This window comes from Pleuronectes platessa, chromosome 3 (genome assembly GCF_947347685.1).
Source record: "Pleuronectes platessa chromosome 3, fPlePla1.1, whole genome shotgun sequence".
NCBI classification, from domain to species: Eukaryota; Metazoa; Chordata; class Actinopteri; order Pleuronectiformes; family Pleuronectidae; genus Pleuronectes; species Pleuronectes platessa.
The window spans coordinates 10,499,391-10,518,383 of record NC_070628.1 but is presented as its reverse complement, the minus strand read 5'-3'; the positions used below and the strand labels follow the sequence as shown (position 1 = coordinate 10,518,383).

The following is an 18,993-nucleotide window of genomic DNA, read 5'->3' as shown; positions in this document are numbered from 1 at the left end:
CGATGCTATTAAAAACCTGTGGCAGAGCGAGAGAATGTCAGGAAATGATCCAGCTGCTGTTTTTCTTCCCTGTTAAGCCACCGAGTTAAGAAGTGTGACTACAGAGCCACAGTTTGTTTTTGAAGAGCTGGTGCTTTGTAAGGTCAATCAAGAGGTCATGACCGTTTGAAGTGGAGGACTAGGAATAGGACTGAGGGAGAGTTCAATATCATTGTGCAGTAGCTTTTGCTATGTATATTGTGTAGTAATTTATAGTTTTCCTATCCAATTGCAACCGAAATAGAAAAATAACGTAATAAAAGTAATTTGTCTGATGTAATACAATAAAACTGTAAAACACAGTTCAAGGACGATGCTGGAGGTAATTTATATTTTCATTACTGTCAACAAGAGCAAGCAATATATTTATTTTAAAATAAATGTGATTTAAATGCGGAAGTTTCATTCGACTTTCAATTGAGATATCTCATCCTGTCTGTCACTTTGTCCGCTTGAAAACCGCTCATCCAATCGACCTCGAACTTGGCAGGTGTGATACTGAGGATCAAAGAATCTACAGAGATTAAACCATTTTTTTAAATGATTAAACCTTACTTGGTTTTTTTAGGAATACTTTTTTTTTGCAACTTTCTTTGGTGATGTTAAGCAAGATGCCATTCAGTACAACACTCTGTTTTTGGACAACAGTGCAGCTTTACAGCAGAAGAATAATGCCCAACAGGAGGTTATGTTTTACCATGTGTCTGATGGTTGCTTTTTCAATAGACAGAAGAAATGAACCCACTCTATCTTGGTGCAGATCATTAACATAAAGTTTTTCAATATGGATCTTGGTGTAAAAAATTACATTATTTGAAGCGTTAAGAAATAAGAAATATATATATTTAATAAGAAATATATTTCAATTTGTGAAACATTGATATTAAATCACCACATTCAGTCATATCTTCATGTTGTGTGTACTGTGTATATTGTAAGGTGCTATGAGGTACATTTTGGGAGTGAAAACTTTCCGTGCCACACAAAGTATTGTCATAGCGATCGCACTATCCAAGCACTGAGTGGGAGTTTATCAGCTGAGTGGAGGTCGCCTGCTCCACTGTTGTGTTTGCAGAGAGTGTGTGTGCGGTGGAGGTGTGGTGGGGGCTGGGCCTCAGCTCTGGCAGCGCCCTGGGCGAGCTGCAGGATGTTCACCTTGCGGCGGGGCACGGGGCTCATTATCACAGCAGGACCTGGTCACATCAAAGAACTGAGAAAAGGGCAAACATTCTGCTGAAGTGCCACTGTCAGCAGGCCTGCGAGCGCACACGCAGACACAGGCACAAAAGGCAGACCGCACACACAAGCCCCCACTAGGCATCTACACCCCCACAAAGAACATGGCTGCTCTCTGAAACGCCACGGATCTATGGAGACGGGTTCGCTGAAAACGCTAGAGACACCTTAGATGGCACAAGTCTCACAGAATTCATTTATCAGCACTGAGGAGTTTAGACAGATCTACATGGCACGTCTGGACAACGGCAGTGTGTCTAGAGATGGTTGAACCATTGCCTCATCTACCTAATCAGCTGTGCGTTTTAAATCAAAGGGCTGTTTGAACTCAGCCGCTAAACTGACCACAAGCAGAAAATGTTTACAGCACACTTATTTTCTCATACTGAATCAATCGGCATCCCTCTCAAGCAGCTATTTATAGCAGCTCTGCTGCTGCATTAACACACTGCATGATTTATCATTAGAAGCCAGCGCTGGTCTGCTGAGTAGCTACATTCATGCCAGGCGGCGCGGCGGTGCCAACATCCACATTCAACAACAACACACCAAGGCCCTGAGAGATGTACACAAATAAAACTGCAGCACAAGCTAACTTTGTGTGGCTAGTGCGCTAAAACCTTCGCCCCCATACAGCACCAGAGACAGAGAGAAAGAGGGTGAGGAAACACACTGCAGAATGGAGGGAAAACTGCTGATGAGTTGCCTCATGCTGGAGCTGCATAGATCCGTCGAACAAGAGGGGATTTGCCTGCTACACCTAGATAGTGTTCCCCCCCCTCAGCTTTCGCCCAGGTATTCTGGGTATGAATGGCTGTCAGTTTGGATTTGGGAGCTGAGCGTTGAGGGGGGAAAATGGAGTCTGGTGGGGGTCTTTGTGTGTCTCTACCTGTGGAGACGAGAGCTGGAGACAGAACTCTTCTCACTAAGCCACAGCTAGCTCCAATGCTACACTTTACGTCGACAGAAAGGAAGGGGGTTAAATATTAGCATTGCAGGCTAGCCATGGTAGATCCGGACAGAGGGAGCAGGCGGCAGCGGGCTGCGGAGGCGCTGCCGTGTTTGCAGGGAAGGTTTTCAACAGCACACACAGGGAGAATGTGGATGGGGAGGTGATTTGAATGAGAGCCGCGTCTGCCTGAGCTGCAGACGGTATTGACCTAGTTTTCCATCTCAGACAGATGTGCACCCACCTACATAGCATGTGAGGAAGACAGAATGAAACTAGTCGTAGCCCGAGCCTGTACCGTTGGTGAGTATATGGAATACAAAATATACCTTGAAGAAATATGTCTGAATGAGATGAATTTTCGTGTCATAGTGTTAAGTATTTAGGTTATGCAACATTTTAAAAAGTTCAGTTCAACAGGAGCCTCAGGTCGTATGACACCTGTGTCCTGGCCTGCATCTGAACTTTTGACCCCGTGGTCATATGATCAGTGGTCGCCTCACCTCAGTGCACCTTTCCTTTTGAAGACACATTCTTTCTTCTTTTACTTTCAAAACAATCTTTTTACATGATTAGACGAGAGCTCAGATAAAGCTGTGTTTGTCCTTCTGTTTCAAATTATATCACTATTTTGAGTCTAGGTATAATCAGGCAAGGTTCCCGTCACAGTGCTAAGTATTCATGGTAGCGGAACACACTGCAAACCTTTCTGCTCCCTCGCTCTATTGACCGTTCAACAATACCAGCAGCCCACTGTTTGGGTGTGAATCCACGTTTTAAAGGATTAACTGGTAAAGACTACCAACAACTGCCTTTCAGCCTGGAATTAGTCATTAATCAAACCACACATTTTAGGGGTTCTTTCGAGCCAGACGCACACGCCCCTGCTAAGATCTGAATGAAAAGCACAAAGCTATTCAAATCTGATCCCCTCTGAACAAATGGCTTTTCTCCATCTCCACAGAAAAAGGGAGCACTTCAAGAACCTCTCCAAGGGACCTGAACGGTCACATGGAAACTCCTCCCCATCAATTAGCATTGTGACAGGGTTTTATGGGCTTTAATACAAACAAAACAATGACCATGTACAACATGGCAGCGGACGTCTGCTTATCCCTTGATACCTCCAAAGAAATGGTAATAGTGAGCACAAAGGAAACTCCTTAGGTCCAGGGCATATGGTTACAGAAACATTATAGGGCACATTCATGCACCTGAGGCAAAGAATCTGAATGATAAGCCTAATGAGCATGCAGTGCCTGTAATTCAACTTTCAGCTATATTAATTCATGGTGGACTCACACATGTTTGACCTTAATCTCATCTGTCTATTACAAAAAGCAATGTTAGATTGAATGAGCCGTTGATTTATTGAAATGGAGTCCTCAAGCTCAAACAATCAGTTGATCAACTGAACCTTTTTTTAACTGAGAGCTACTTTAATATTCAATTAAAAAAATGTCATCCAAAAATATTTTTTATAATAAGAATAGTAAACTGAATATCATTGGACTCTGGACTGTTGACAATGCGAATGTGATCTTTTGCTCTGGTAAATTATCATGTCCAAATCAACTGGATTTGAACAATGTAAAAAATAGTATTTAATAAGCTACAGTAAATAGTGACCACATGTGTGAGCCCAAGTCAGGTGACAATCAAGTAAAGGGAAAAAAGTAAAAGTCTAACAAAATCTTTCCTTTTATCTTATCTTCGGGGTGGAGGAACTATCAGTGTTTGCAATGACGACAGAAAAGGGAAAATGTAGATTTGAGGGTGAGGGGCCATGGCCAGCTCTTACATTTCCTCATCTTTCATATCAAAAGATAGGGGTACAGTGGGGATGGACTGATTTGATGTTTTGATGCATTGTTTGATGACGGGGAGCTCAAAGTCGAGGACGCCTCTGTGATGTCTCTCCATTGGAGGACATGAAAAGCGTCACCTGGCCCCTGAGCTGAGGGCTATGGCTGCTAGTGGATTTAAAGGCTCCTGCCGAGCCGGACGGTGGCTCCATTGATGCCACATAATCCATTCAGCGTGACCTTTATATTTTTAGAGTCAGCTCCACTTCCCTGCCTGCCTTGTCAAAACTATAGCAGACATCAGGGTGCTGATGAACTACCTCCCATTATAAAACAGGATGGTATATCTGATTTATTTTAATGTGTAGCGAGGAAAATAACTGTCTCCCATCACCGACCGAGCCGCCCGATGATCAAAAGCAACACGGAGCACAAGGCGAGCTCATCAGATGAACAAACACATTCTTGCTAGATATCTTTGTGGGTTTCATCATCCCGCAACAATTGACTGCTGAGGAAAAAAACAAAGCCTTGTTCCCATCCCTGTGACATCAGCGCTTACAGACAGAGCACAGAGAAAGAACCAGAGCCCAGACGATCATATATTTCCAATTAAGTGGTACAATAATGTGAATCTGCTATTTTTACTCTGCACTCCATCCAACATCAAATTAATTGTTTTGTATTCTTAAATCCCCCACCAAAATATCACAGGCTAAAAAAAATGGGCATACAAATATATAATCTCATAACGTACACAAGGCAGTGCTGGTCATGAGCATCAAACTCCTACCACGTTCTGGATTTGCCTTAACTAGTAGCAAACATAATTGGGATCAATCTCAGTAAGCCACATAAAAAAAGCACAAGGGTGTAAATTGTGACACTGCTGTGTGTTAAGACCCTAAAACAGTTGCACAGATCAGACGAGCTGCAGCAGCAGGGAGAGAGCAGCATTCAGCGCTGCTGTTTTCCTCTGTGACTTGGGGCCACTGAGTTTTTTCTCCAGCCATAGTAAATTGGGCGCCTGGGGCCGGAGCCTTGGCCAAGCCTGCATTTCGGAGCCGACTGTGGAGGGCATGAGGGATAGAGATATGGCACTGGAGGGAGGACAAGGCAGGGGATGGTGGGGGGGTGGGGAGGACTCGAAACGCAGTTGAGGTGACATCACGCACATGTTTTAACACAAAAGAGACCGGGCTCGTTAGCACACTAACTAGCAAGCTCCATGGCAATCAGCACTTTCTGTTCTCTCCATCCACTACGTTATAAATATGGCTACATCTGCAAGTGTAATCACTCCATTGTACTCAGATTTGTTGCTCGTCTGGGCAGCAGCATGGCAGCCTGCTTTTCAGCACCTCTCCCCCTCGATCCCCTCCTTTCCCTCAAGTGCCCTCGCCTGTTCCTGGCTACTCCTTTGCTGGTGAGGCCGGTGTGTCTCACAGATTACAGAGCTCCGGTCGCTCAGGTAACAAGAGTCACTAATCTGGCTGGGGTTGAATTACGCATAATTGCCCCGGCACTGTGATTGATTTCAGCCCTGGAAAGGAAAAGACGACGGCTCCCCACCACCACCAAAATACCCCCCCCCCCCCCCCCTCCCTGCCTCTCTCCAGCGCTCACGAGCGGCAGCCAAGACTCTCCATCTAGTAGGAGGCAGGAGGCTTTGAAGAGATCAAAGCCAAGGCCGGGAGCAGTTGCGCGCCCTGGGAATACGGGAGAGAGGCTTTCTGCTCCTCAGCCCTATTTTCTAGCGTCATGTCGGATTGCAGCTGTATTGCATTTCGCCAGTTTTCTTAATGCTCTTGGTTTTGACTTTGACATCAGTGATCCCCCTCGGTTTCTTCAAAAACAAGGGGGGAGGAGAAAAAAAGAAAGTGAATGAGGAAGAGAGGGAGAGAGAGGGAGAAGGGGGGAAAAAGAGAAGGAGGGAAAGAAAGGAGAGGGGGGGGGGTAAAGAGATCTACAGACTGATTTTTATTTTCACAACTCCATAATTGGCCAGTTCAAAGGAGGGGAGGGGAGAATGTAGCATTTGTTTTCAATTCTGCAGCCGATATGAAAGGAGTGACAAACTTTTATGGGTTTCCCAAAAATTAAAGACAGGCAGCTTTTTTCACAGTCAAAGAACAGGGTGTTTTTTATGACTCAGACCACACAAAATGAACTGATAGCAAAGCCCTCCTCTTTGTCCTCCCACAGAAAATTCAACAGTGTAGCGCAGCTCTTACGCACCCCCCTGAATGTGTGTGTGTGTGCACGTGCACATGCGGGTCTGCATCCAATATCCGTTTGGTGTATGTGTTAGAAATGGTGAGACGAAGAGAAAGTGGTTTGATGTGTGCAGCGAAAAACACAAAAGGAGGCATGAAGAAAGAGTGCAAGCTATATCCATCTATTCATTTAACAGCTTGGCTAATAAAGCCTGGTGGCGAGAAGGCACCCTTTGTACTGTAACTATGCAGGCCTTATACCAACCTCCTACACTGGGGACCATTAATATTTCAGCGCTGTCAGATCCACATTGCATGTGAGCCTCTTTAGCACTCGCACCCACAGCAGAAAGAAATAATGAGCTTCTGAAAAATATGAAACAGCAACGAGAAGGAGGGAGGGCAAGAGCGCACCAGAGACTGACCAGCTTCATACAACAGAGCAGCTATTGATCATAGCTCTATTTCTTAGCCGGACAAAGTGAGGGCTGTTTGAGCTTCTCTGAAGTCTGGATACAGCCGGCAGGATTTGCACCCATGTTTCACTCCTGTGGTCCTATTGTTCCCGTTGCTGCAGTTTACTAGCTGGAACACTGCTCGCCTCTATTTAGACCTACAAGCTGTCAGGAGGAAGTCAATAAAGCTATTCATGTTTTTACTCATTTTACAGCTGTATCAGGGAACAGTGAGGTACTGTGATCGAGCTTTAGGGACTACTGTCAAGCTTCAATCAGGGCTTAACGACTCAACTAGGTCAATTAAGTGAAACATGTGCTGCAGGAGCATATTAAAACACATCTCAGATTACAAACAATGTCTATACAACTGGATTTGAAGTTTCATTTTGAAAACGTATCAATTTTGCATCCGGACGCAGTTCCTCTACACCAGCTCAACATCTTTGCCAAGAGACAACCGCTTCACCCACAGTGCTTTCTAATTACGCACAGTCATAACAACGGCAAGCGGGACCACAGTTAAACAACAAATTGACAAAACCACTCCACTCCTCCAGACACCGCCCCTTCCAGTCTCCATTTCTGATCCGCCCTTACAGGAAGTCCACACCCTGGCCAGTCAAACTGATTTGGGCATAGGGAACAACCTTGGCGAGGCTTTCCGTTGACCCCAGGAGATCAGTTGCAGGCTGCTGGTGAAGAGTGACGCCCTTCGAGCAGGTGTTGTGGGCCCGAGCGGCGGTCTGTCTGTGGAAGCCTGACTGGCTGGCTCCAGGCTGTGCTGCTTGATTGGTTAAGCTTCCTCCGTTTCAGCGGGAGGACGGGGAGCAAAGAAAATGTCATCATCTATGAGCGCTGCGCTTTGAGCAGTAACATGCCCAAAATAAACATCAACAGGGGTTAAGTGTGTGCTTGCATGTCATGCGTGCAGCCGTGACATTCCAAATTGCTTCCCCCAGAAACGTATAGAAAACACATTTTTCAGCACATTGAACACATGATGTTTTCAACTTGGTCCATAGCTGCCCTTTTGATCTGCGTCACTCATTTCTGATTGACATAAGTAACAAAGAAATCTGAGGTTTCTGATTATATCGACTAGTTGCTTCATTTCCATAGTTTTGATATAATGACACAACCTTAAAATGAGGTGTGTTACTTGTGGATGTGTTAGAACGAGATAAACAATGTAAATGTTAATCAACGAACAAAATAAAATACGAATGCAGGTCAATCCAACAAGAAGCACAATCTTTTTCCACTGAAATCAAATCCCAATCAATCAGCATGAGCTTCTACCAGGAAAACTAAATAATCCTTGACCTTTACTGTGATCTCAGTATTCTTATCTTTCTTTAACAATGCATATCTCTTGGTCCTGGGAGAGAATCACTGCGCTTGGCTCCACTGAAAAAGATAAAATGCATCGATAGGGTGATTGCAACCACATGTCGTCATTAGCACTGTGCATGTGGAGTAAATGTGTCAACCGGCATCACCAGACAGCGGAGGACACGAAGGAAACCTTGGTTTAATGGTGCTGTTTATAAAACAACGAGACCCAGCGGCACTACAAAGAGCCAGAGAAGGCAAGTGTTTCTTCTGTGTGAGGTCTCTGGTGGTGTCCTTCATGTGTACACACATATTTCACTGTGTGATAGAGCTGCACAGCAGATGACATCAATGTCAGTAGGGCTCTTTGATTCATATGCCGCTAGATAAAGAAAGCTTTAGAACGGGGCCATTATACTTCTAGCTTTTTGACGACTACTATATATACTATAAATACATTTTTAGACTTCAATATGCACAGCGTACTGTTCGAGAGTCTACTTATAGAAAATTAAATGAGCTGACAGTGTGATGATTATATGGAGTCCAGCCGCTTAAAGGCGAAATGCTACATTCGACTCCAGCAAACTTAATGCCGCATATTCACACTGTAGTGAGACTTTAAAAAAAATGAAAAATTGCACCAGCTGCCATCTAGAACATTATGTGTGTACATGGAAGTCTGCTGGTAAATGTAGTGTTCTCTTTAACAGGGATCTTCCACGGTAGCGCTGGGGGCATGAGCTCAGGACACACATGGCACGGAGGGACACCAGAGCGGTCCTACCAAATCCCGTTAGGTAAGCCTGGGTTAGTGATTCCACGCTGCGAGACACTGGCTAGCAGATCCGTCACGTTCCCACTACATCAAAGAAAAGTGCAGCACTACCCCCCCCCCCCCCCAACCCCCAACACACACACAAACCCTCTTCCTCGCTATGAGGATCTGCAACTGAGGGTCCAAAGGGGAAAAAAAGAGAGAGTGCTAAGAGAGGGAGCTCTCTAGCCCCCCCGCTGCCAAAGCAGCGAAACTCTGCTTTAAGAAAAAAGGAAAAAGAAGTGATGCTATCCATCTCTGTTCACGGGGTTGCCTGTGAACATACGACTGCTCTTACCCAGCCGAAGATCACCATCACATCTTCACAGTTAGGGGAAAAACCTTCCACTACATCTCTGCACTATAATTGTTTCGGAACTAGGAAGATGCAGTTGAGTCTTTATCTCGTCACCGATGCAATTATGAGTTTATGCAAATGACTGTTGAGAGGCATGTGCGAAACCTAAGGGTGTGAAAACAGTGGGGTGATCTGAGAATGATTTTTAGGTCATTTAAAAATACGTTCCACCCATCTAATGCATGTTGATCTTTATTTAGAAACTGTCACTTCTAAACCCTGACTTGAGTTCAGGAAGCTGGATGAGACAAAGCCGATGAAAGCAGTGAACTTTTATTCTTCTACACATCAAACCTGGAGTGATGACAACATCCTAAACGCTTTGAAGATCCAACTTCATACACAGTATGGGATGTATTAGGATAAATCTAACCATAAATGTAAAACAAATTTTTGACCACTTACTGTATATGCTTAATCTGGGCTTCTACTTGGCTCTAAACATGTGCACATATGGTGGAATGACAAGAGAGATCATTTCACAAGAAGAAAAAAATTGAATTTACATCAGACTAAAAGAGAAAAAAAGAAGTTTAGTTGGTAACATTTTACAAAATTTAATTTGTAAAATGTACACAGTAAGAAACATCTGGTCTCGCTCAGCAACCCTCATGTCTTTTTATTCTCATCAAACCAAATGCCATGACTGAAAACAATGACTGAAAATGATGATGTATTTATTTCCAATACACTTAAAACACGCAAGTTAATTTCCGATAACTTATTTTTTGTGCGCATATCTAATGTTTAGCTGGAAACCACACCACTCATTTTGATTCCCTCACAGATCGCACTCTGCCCGCTCCCACACATTTATGTCCATCCTGTGGCCGGTTGGGCCAATCACAAACCTTCATATAAACTGAGGCGATGCCTGACGAAAGATGGCTGACGTATAAGGGAAGGTGGGGGAGTCTATTGATTTGCTATTGGGACCGTTTGAAAAGAAGAGCAAATAACTGCACTTAAGGCATTAGATGATACCTATGTCCCATATCATTGATCTGATTGGTTGTAAGTCCATCCATTTGTCTCCAAAGGCATTTTGGAGGCTCAGTAATGTTAGTCTAAGATAGGCAAACATAAATTACTATTAATTAGACAGCAGTTCCAACAAGCGCAATTGCCAAAGAGGGAAAAACATAAAATAATTAAAAAGTCTTTGCCCTCACAGAAGAATCAGCCTGCAGACTCCTCATCCTCAAACAGCTACAGGTTTGAGTAGAAGTCAGCATATTTATAATCCACCAGTGACTCTTTGAAGTGGTCAACTTTGTCTTAAATCCACATTAACCACACAGTAAATGAAACTGAACCCCGTTGGGCATCTTGACACCAACATTTCAGCTCCTGGGGCGGAGGTGACCTATCAGGCGAGAAGCACTAAAATCTGCTGACAATCAGCAACTCCCAAAAGCTTCATCATGACTGGACAGCATGTGCGGGAATGTCATGGTCAATGGAAATCAATCTAAACTACTGGGATTGGGGGGGTGGCAGTGGCGGTGGTGGGGGCTCGGGATGGAAGAGAATGAAAGAGAGAATGTGCCTTTGATCTCAGTGAAAACTGATCCCAGGCCTGCAGATACTGTGGCTGCGATGGCCAGCAGCAGAGGCAGCAATCTGACATCAGTGAGAAAGCCAGAGGACTCATGTTCCATGATCCCTCCACCGAGCCTTGGCTCTCTTTATTGGATAAGTGAGAGAAACGTATATAAAATGACTACCGTTTTATTGAAGACAGGATGAGGGGGAAAATTGGGTGAAGAAAAAAAAAAAAGAGCAGCCATGGTAAATGAAATGAAAGCAGGGCTTTAAAAGTTTTGGCAGCGGGAACGCCGCCTAACTGCCTGGCCTCATTCATCTGCAGTGAAGGGTAATTTCCTCTCATACAGTCAGCTGGTCTCCATACACACGTCTATGAATCTCTCAGTGCGTATGATGGAATAATTGATAAAATTGACCAGAAAACAAGCAATAAAAAGAGAATTTAGAAAGCGTCATACCCCCTCATTTCACAAGCTATTTGTTCACTGGAGAGAGAGAGAGAATCGTGAGGTAATCAGGATCATGTTTTCTCCATAATGTCACATGCTTTCACCCTCTGCTACTTGGTGGAGGGGAAGCACTGCAATTTTAACATCATTCCACGATAGCGGTTGCGTATGAATGAAGATCCTTTACACTCAGCATGTGGCTTCTGCCCCCGACAATCACATCTGCCTCCGAAGACGATTCTTCCGCAGAACTCGCATTTTGAATAAAACTTTACACTGATGAAACTAATTCATATGCACTGCAAAAGCGCATACAACCCAGGGATCTAGCTTTTTCGGCACTGTGTAAGTGTTTCCTGTGTGGAGGCACCAAATCATAGCCAGACCGAGGCTGGGTTGTCTGAGTGCGATACCAGAAACATGGACAAAACAGGATTAGAATGGACAGCTGCTGGTGTGCGCTGCGTTTTATGTCTGTCTTGAGAGGAGAAATTTGCAAACGGGACAGACACAGGAAGCCGCCAGTGAGAGACCTGCAGCTGGCCTGAAATTAATACCGTTAGAGGGACGATTTCTGTGACAACACACTCCATCCCTGGACGGTAACACAAGCTCCACCGCAAGTCAGCCTCAGAGACGTGGTGTTGCCTGTGGAGCTCCTCGGTCATGGCGGGCTTAGCAGAGGGCTTACTTGGGTCATTAAGAGATGCATCATCTAAGATTTTAACAAGATGGGGAAATACTTTACATCTCATGCTAATCTGCTGGAAAATAAGGCGTTTGGTTCACATATGGTTTCGGAGGGGTAAGGTGTCAAGAATGCTGGTGTAAAGATACTACACAACAACAACATAAAAAATAATGCTATGAACATGTGGAGTTGATTTTCGTTTTAATTAGATCCTTAAGTTGGAGTTTGTGGCAAGAATCTTAATTTTAAATGAAAAACTGTCTTAATAAATCTTTTTTTCATAAATTTGGAGATCGATATGATTAATATGATTTGTCAGTATGGTTGTGGAATCAAAGCAAATCATTTGTCAATTAATTGTTTGCTCTCTTTTAAAATCTTAAACGATCAAGAGTGTATCACAGCATTCCACAGCCCGGAGCGACATTGCAGATTGTTTTTTTTCCGCCTCTATTACAATCCATATAACAAATTATTTGATTTACAATGACGAATCAGTCAAATGTCACATATGAGAAGCTCAAAACGGCAATGTTTGCTTTTATTAACACTACTTAGGTGTGTACTGAGAATGAAATTAATCTGTTCTGATTTCTGCATGAACTATGAAAAACCACTGATTCCATCAATGACCTAGGTAAATCAACAGGTTGCCTCCTCACTCTTCATGCTCTACTGCTCTGATTGTACCATTACCGGATTAAGTGGCCTTACTATGAGAGGGTTTACAAACACATTTTGACATCCAACTTCAGTTGTCTTTGAAACTATATTCGTGCTAAAATTGTATCTGAGCAACATGAAGTCAAATCTCCGCTGTGTATCGTTTTATTCCGTGTTTGATTTAGCTTTCCATTCCACATGTTAACCATCACTTTACCAACTTTTACTTAACTTATTAAAAAGCTCTAACCCTCATTAAAAAAATACATTTCATGCCTCAAATAAACTTACTAATTAACATTAATTCCAGCGAAATTTTCCCACCCCTAAATTCCTCAGCGATTTGTTTTCTCAAATGAGCGATTACATAGAAACACATGTGTATCCTTCCAACACATCGCTTTCACATTATAAATGGATTTATACATTGAACTAAATGAAATGCAAAGACAAAGACAAAGTGACAGGTGAGAAGAAGAGCTGTAACTCACCGTTCTGGCCATGGGTGGTGAGAGGGAGCCATTGTTCATGTAGGAGTCGTTCATGTTACTCATCATGATGTAGCCTGGGTAGCCCGAGTAGTGATGGCTTTTGCCGTACATGTCATGATGTTTCCCTGGTAAAATAAATTGGGGGGGGAAATTGTCCGTTTGTGTTAGCAAAGGGCAGAGAGATGAAAACATTTCAGCTACAAGGAGAAACTCAGACAACTCTTCATTTTAATAAGCCAGTATCGAAACTCTAAAGAGTTAAGACTTTAAACACAATCAAATCTTTAAAATCTAAATCCAGCCGGCAGTAATGACAAAGCCGAACACAAAGTTGTGCCGCGGCCTGTTTTGCTGCGGTAATGGTATCGCTTTCTATTGCTTTAACCCGTGCCCCATTTTGCCTCAGCCTTTTGTTTGTGCCCTTTCTTCCCGTCTAGGAGAGGAGGGTCGCATTATGCAGAGGAACAATGGAGCCCCTCTGTGCCAATTAGCACCAATTAGAAGAACATACAGACTGTGTCAAAACAGGAGACGCCCCAACTGTTCCTCTATGCCTCTGACCTGAGAGGGGGAGCTTTATGTAAGAGGCCTCAATACATCGCCACTCGCCACTCCAACTGCGAGCGGCGTAATAAGGCCGGAGGGGGGCTGGGGGTGTTTGGGGATACACGGCCTGATGGCAACATGGATCTTGTTGTGAAGAAAGCCAGTGTTTGGTTTGAGGGGATCACTATTCAGGATGTGAAAGGCCAACAAAGAGGAGACACACTCCCAACACTCCATAATGATGACCTGCAGCTGCGGGGTCAGACTACAATAGCCAAGAGAGCAATGAGCCCTGAGTGGCAGCAACATGTTGCATGTGCTGGAGAGATGATGTGTGTGGGGGGGGGGGATTTAATCGGGGTGGGAGATGGGGTTGCATAATAATAATAAAAAAAGGTGTATTATCATCCTCTTTTCACATCTCTGCAGGCACCCTCATCTGTGAGGGAGGTAACAGGTAGCTGTGAGCATGGAGGTAAAACATGTCCTGACTAGACCTGGATCAGAGATAATCTGACTGAGGGCAGTGGAAATGGGGTCTCTGATAAGCACAGTGCAATAGTGTGACTGATCACTGGAAGAAAGAAAGAAAAATAAATCTGGTGCTTTCTCACACTCGACTCAGCGTATTATTCTGGAAGTCCGTTTTTTTTTTTTTTCAATGGCGACACTGACCGTCCTATAAAGCATGCACAGTCAAAGAGCTGTGTCCCTTACCGTCTTCCAGATGGTCTCTGTGTTTTTCGTGATATGAATCTTGGGACTGTCTGATTGCCTGTCAAAGACAAACAAAAATAAGAGAGAAATGAAAGTGATGATGAATTAATTACAGTAGGAGGGCCTTCAGAGGCTGTAACACAGAGAGAGACATGGTGATACGGTCAACCACCCGCAAACACTGCAGGGACAAATGCCATCCTTTTGCTTGTCGCCAAGGCAGAACAAGCTCACACACACACACACACACAGACAAACACACTCAAACACACCACTATCTATAGAGGGGCGATGGAGCAGCCTGCATCAAAGCTTCAAAAGAACCACTTAATTAATCTTCATGTCCTTAAGGAGCATACAAATTAACTTGTTTTCAATATCATAGGTCCACTCGCATTTTCATCTCTCATCTCTAAATTCAAATAAATCAAGTGCATTTGTGTTGAGAATTAAAAAAAAAATACTCAGTGGAAAGTGAAATAGAATTATTATTTAAAAAGAGAAAATGGTGCAGACCTAGTTGGCTAAAAATATATATAAAATCCCCTGCATTTCGCATATCAATTTCCTTTCTCTTCTTGAATCAGAGCCGGGAAGAGGACCATCTCTTTTTTTAGAGTTCAGACCCCTCAGGATGGCTTCAAGCTGAGCGGGGGGGAACTTCGCTGGATTCCTAATTAACATTCAGCCTCTGTCTCGTGCGTCTCTAGGACATTTCGGTGGTGAATGTGTACAGTCTTGTTCGGGATGTGCTCAAAATTTCATTAACGCTGCAGTTAATGAAAAAAACAAGCCCGTCTTAAGTTTGTAATGGGGAGGCTGCAGCCGGCATCCTGAGGTCAGTGCACGGGGAGACAGACGCTGGGAAAAAATTAAACACTCGTTTTAACTGTGATGTTTCAAACCTAGTCTGTTCCTCTTATGTGCGTGCTACTACAGAATGTAAAGTAGGAGAATAAACATTAAAAATTAACCATTAATAATTCCTCCATTGACATTCTTTATGTATTTAGATACATAGTGAATTCAACATTTATACGTTTAAGAATCTTAAACCCCAATATTCTTTTTTATCTGATGAACGAGGACAAATACAGATATTTCACTGCCCTCAAAAAAGGATTGCAAAAATATATATTTAGGACTCCAGTAAACAGTTATGACAATAATAATATATGGAATTATCAGGGAGCAAAAATCAAAAGATCACGTCCCAGATGACAGAAATAATTGCAAAGCGTCATTTCATTTAGCTTGCATTTTTATGAGCTTTGATCTTTCGGAGTAAATTCATAATCTTGTTTGTTAATATGGTTTTAAGCCATGTGTGCTAAACAGATTCATGTGCTGGTGTTTACAGCGGCTGAGTGGTCATAGTGAAACCAAAGCAAACACAGCTATTAGCCTACTTCTCACAGGCAGCACACACACACACACACACACACACAAGGCCTCAATTCTTTAAGCCCCAAAAATAGATTTTCTTTATTCTTAATCCAAATTTCACTCTGGCTAAATGAAATCTAACTGATGAGGGAGGTTAAAACATTGAGGCCTCTGTGGTGTAGGGAGACTATGGAGGGCGATGGATGCTGTGTTGAGAGGAGCATCTTATGGTTTCTGTGGGTGCACCTCTGTAATAATTTAAAGCTTAAGCTATTCATATTGCATTAGAAATGACATACACAGTGAAATGAACAAAATCTGAATGATAAACGTGTAGGTTGCACGTTATAAAACTAAGGAAGTGTGGCTCGGTATAGACTGTCACTGCAGCTTTTCATTTTGTATTAGAATAAAGCAAATAACAGAATAAAAGCACCTGAACTCATCTCGTTTGCCATTTAAATCCAGACGATAAAAGTACATGAATAAAACTTCATGAGCAGAAAGGAGACTATCAGGCCTTTGTTGTTAATTTATCTTTCTGTAGATCATTCACACTTTATCCTTTATCATCCATATCAGATCAGTGAAAGCTAAATATAAACCAGGTCTTTCAGTGATTATTAAGGATTAAAAACAACTTTTGTTTACAAGCTGTTTCCTCCTGTGTGATGTGGGGCTCAGCTCTGATGCCCACCTTCCTCCTCCTGGTCCTCCTCACCCCAGTTCATCATGCGTGGACAATAACAACACAAACAGCACTCACGTCGTGGCTGTTGCTGTTGGGGCTGCTCTCCGACTCGTGGACCAGGGACGACTTGATGTCGGCCAGGTCTCCCTCCTCCTCCGAGTGGCTGAGCTCGGCGAAGATCTGCTCCTTGTGCGGGTCCCCCTCGTCCTTGAAGGGGATCATCTCGTCGGTGGCGCACAGCTCCGGGTCTCCTCCGCCGCCGCCGCCGCCTGATAACTGGGGCATTTTTAACAAACTGACTCGCTCTGCTCCACCGGAGGAACTGAAGCCACCACCGCGGCCGGGCGAGGGAATCTCACGGAAATCCCCGGTGGAAGTTGTAGGGGGTGAGGGGTGAGGGGGGTGAGGGGACCGTCTGCTCTGGTTTCACCGGAGCGTCGACGGTGAGTCACCGGGAGAGGAAGCGGCGTGGCGCGGACACGCAGCCGGTGTGTGTCTGGAGGAGCAACAGGAGGAGAGCGTGTGTTTGTCTGTGTCAGTGTGTGTGTGTCTGTTCTCCACGAGTCTCTGAACTACACGCGACCCGGAAAACTTGACGTGCAAGCGGGTCGGAATGGAGAGTCCGGTGCACGCCTCAATGTCATGAGGAGAAAATAACAAATACAAATAGAGGAGAACCACGAGTTTAAGATCTCATCACTACAGCGTGTGAGTCAGCGCACAGCGGATATGGTCCAGGAAAAACAAATGTGCGTTAAGAAAAAGTGCCAACACAAAGTGGAGAGAGAGAAAATAGTTCCTCGGTGGTCCGGTGGAGAAGCTGCTGCGTCCTTGGAAATCAAAATTCAAAGGAATTAAAAAAAAAAAAAACAGAACTGAGCTAGAGCAAAAAATAAAAAGCTGGAGATGGAGAGGAAAGTGATGGAGGTGGAAGAAAAGGAAAAATACTCTTTTAATTCTTAGGGATTTAAAACCGAAAAATTCGTCCAAAGTACATCCTCGAGTGAGAAATAAAAACACATGAAGATATAAAGGAGGGGGAATAAAGACGAGCGACTTCCCCGCTGCTGCCGCACCGTTTCCACAGTGTCATGTAACCCGTGTGTGTATGTGTGTGTTTGGTATAATGTAGCCGTGCGCCCTCCCTCCTTTCCTCCCCTCTCTCTCTCTCTCTCTCTCTCTCTCTCTCCTTTCAGTCTGTGGAAAAGGAAGGAGAGATGAAAGGGAAGCCGAGGCTGTGATTGACACCGCACCGATTGACACTCCTCCTGAGACACAGATTTATACGCGGCTTCACAACAAATGGGCAGACAGGAGGAGAAGAGGAGGAGGAGGAGGTGAGGAAGAAGACGCTCTCTGTGCGTTTGGATGCCTTGAAACAATTACGATTAATAAAAATGTCAATGGATTTAGAAGAGTGTTTTATTTGGAGGTAGAATAAATCCAACGTCGATGCAAGTGATGGCAACATTGTTATGTGTTTATCTGTAGATGAGGCCACTTAAAAAACAGTAAACACCTTTCCATTGTTTTGTTTTTTATCATTTCCCCACATTCACATCGTTCCATATATTTATTGTATACTTATTTGTGATGACAACAAATTAGGAACATCCAGGGTGAAGGTTTAGGTTCGTTTTTATTATTTAAACCGCGTAAGCTTTTGATGGGCTTCCTGCAATATCTGGGAATATTAATTTTAATATTGCTATTCAGTAAAACAATATGTTTCAATATGACAGCAGAAGGAGATAAAGTGGGTTGCAATGGCCTAACGAAATAAGAGAAATAAAAGGCCACACGGTCATAAACTTTTCCCCATTGACTCAAATTAAAAGTCAGACACTCATCTGACCTTGTGTGGAAACGTGACAAAACATTTAATTTGACACTTCAGTCACAAACACACAATAAAATCCAACTTATGAAAGCTAATCGTTTTATGGTTGACGGAAGAACCGCACGCGCGTCATTAGACAGTGATTAAATAAATTGAAGTCATTAATTAGGAATGAAAAATATGTAAGCACGTGCCACCGACACGAGGGGGAAAGAACTGTTTTGAAATCGATGCGTCGATGTGGAGTCTCTCCGATTTTATGGGAAGAAATACAGAGAAGGTGGGGGTGGGTTGAAGAAAAGGAAAATAAACGGCAACAGATACTGATAATAATTAAAAAAACAAAAGGAAAAGAAGTGGAAGTGGCGTGCGTCAGTGCGTCTGTCTGAGCGCAGAGAGGTTGCGTGAGAATCACAGTTGGGCCGGGGAGGCAGATCTTTATAAAGCGCGGGGGGTGGGGTTAGAGGGGCGGAGCCGCGGCTCCCTTTGATCTCGCGGCGGCTGGCTCTTTCATCCCCGACTCTCACCCCTCCTCCTCCTCCCCGCTTCCCCCAGCAGCAGCAAGCCCCCTCTCATCCCCCCCCCCTTCCCTCCCCTCTCTCCCTTTGCCTTTGTATGACTAAATTTGGTCCGAGTGTGGAGCCGGGCCAACATTTCCACGTGTGCGTTCATCCTCCCAGCTGAGAGACAGAGAGAGAGAGAGAGAGAGAGAGAGAGAGAGAGAGAGAGAGAGAGAGAGAGAGAGAGAGAGAGAGAGAGAG

At 43.9% G+C, this 18,993-nt stretch overlaps 1 protein-coding gene across 3 annotated transcripts in view; it reads right to left on the bottom strand.

The window, feature by feature from the left end:
- lef1 (lymphoid enhancer-binding factor 1) overlaps window positions 1–17,490 on the bottom strand; it is a 40,644-nt gene extending 23,154 nt beyond the window's left edge. For all 3 annotated transcript variants that reach the window (XM_053419359.1, XM_053419361.1, XM_053419358.1), the window contains exons 1-3: window positions 16,468–17,490; window positions 14,316–14,373; window positions 13,053–13,177 (exon numbers count right to left, since the gene is read on the bottom strand). In XM_053419359.1, coding sequence (XP_053275334.1) covers window positions 13,053–13,177; window positions 14,316–14,373; window positions 16,468–16,677 — 393 coding nt within the window. In that variant the 5' untranslated portion in view covers window positions 16,678–17,490. The remainder of the gene's footprint in view (window positions 1–13,052; window positions 13,178–14,315; window positions 14,374–16,467) is intronic.
- Window positions 17,491–18,993: the final 1,503 nt, after the last annotated feature.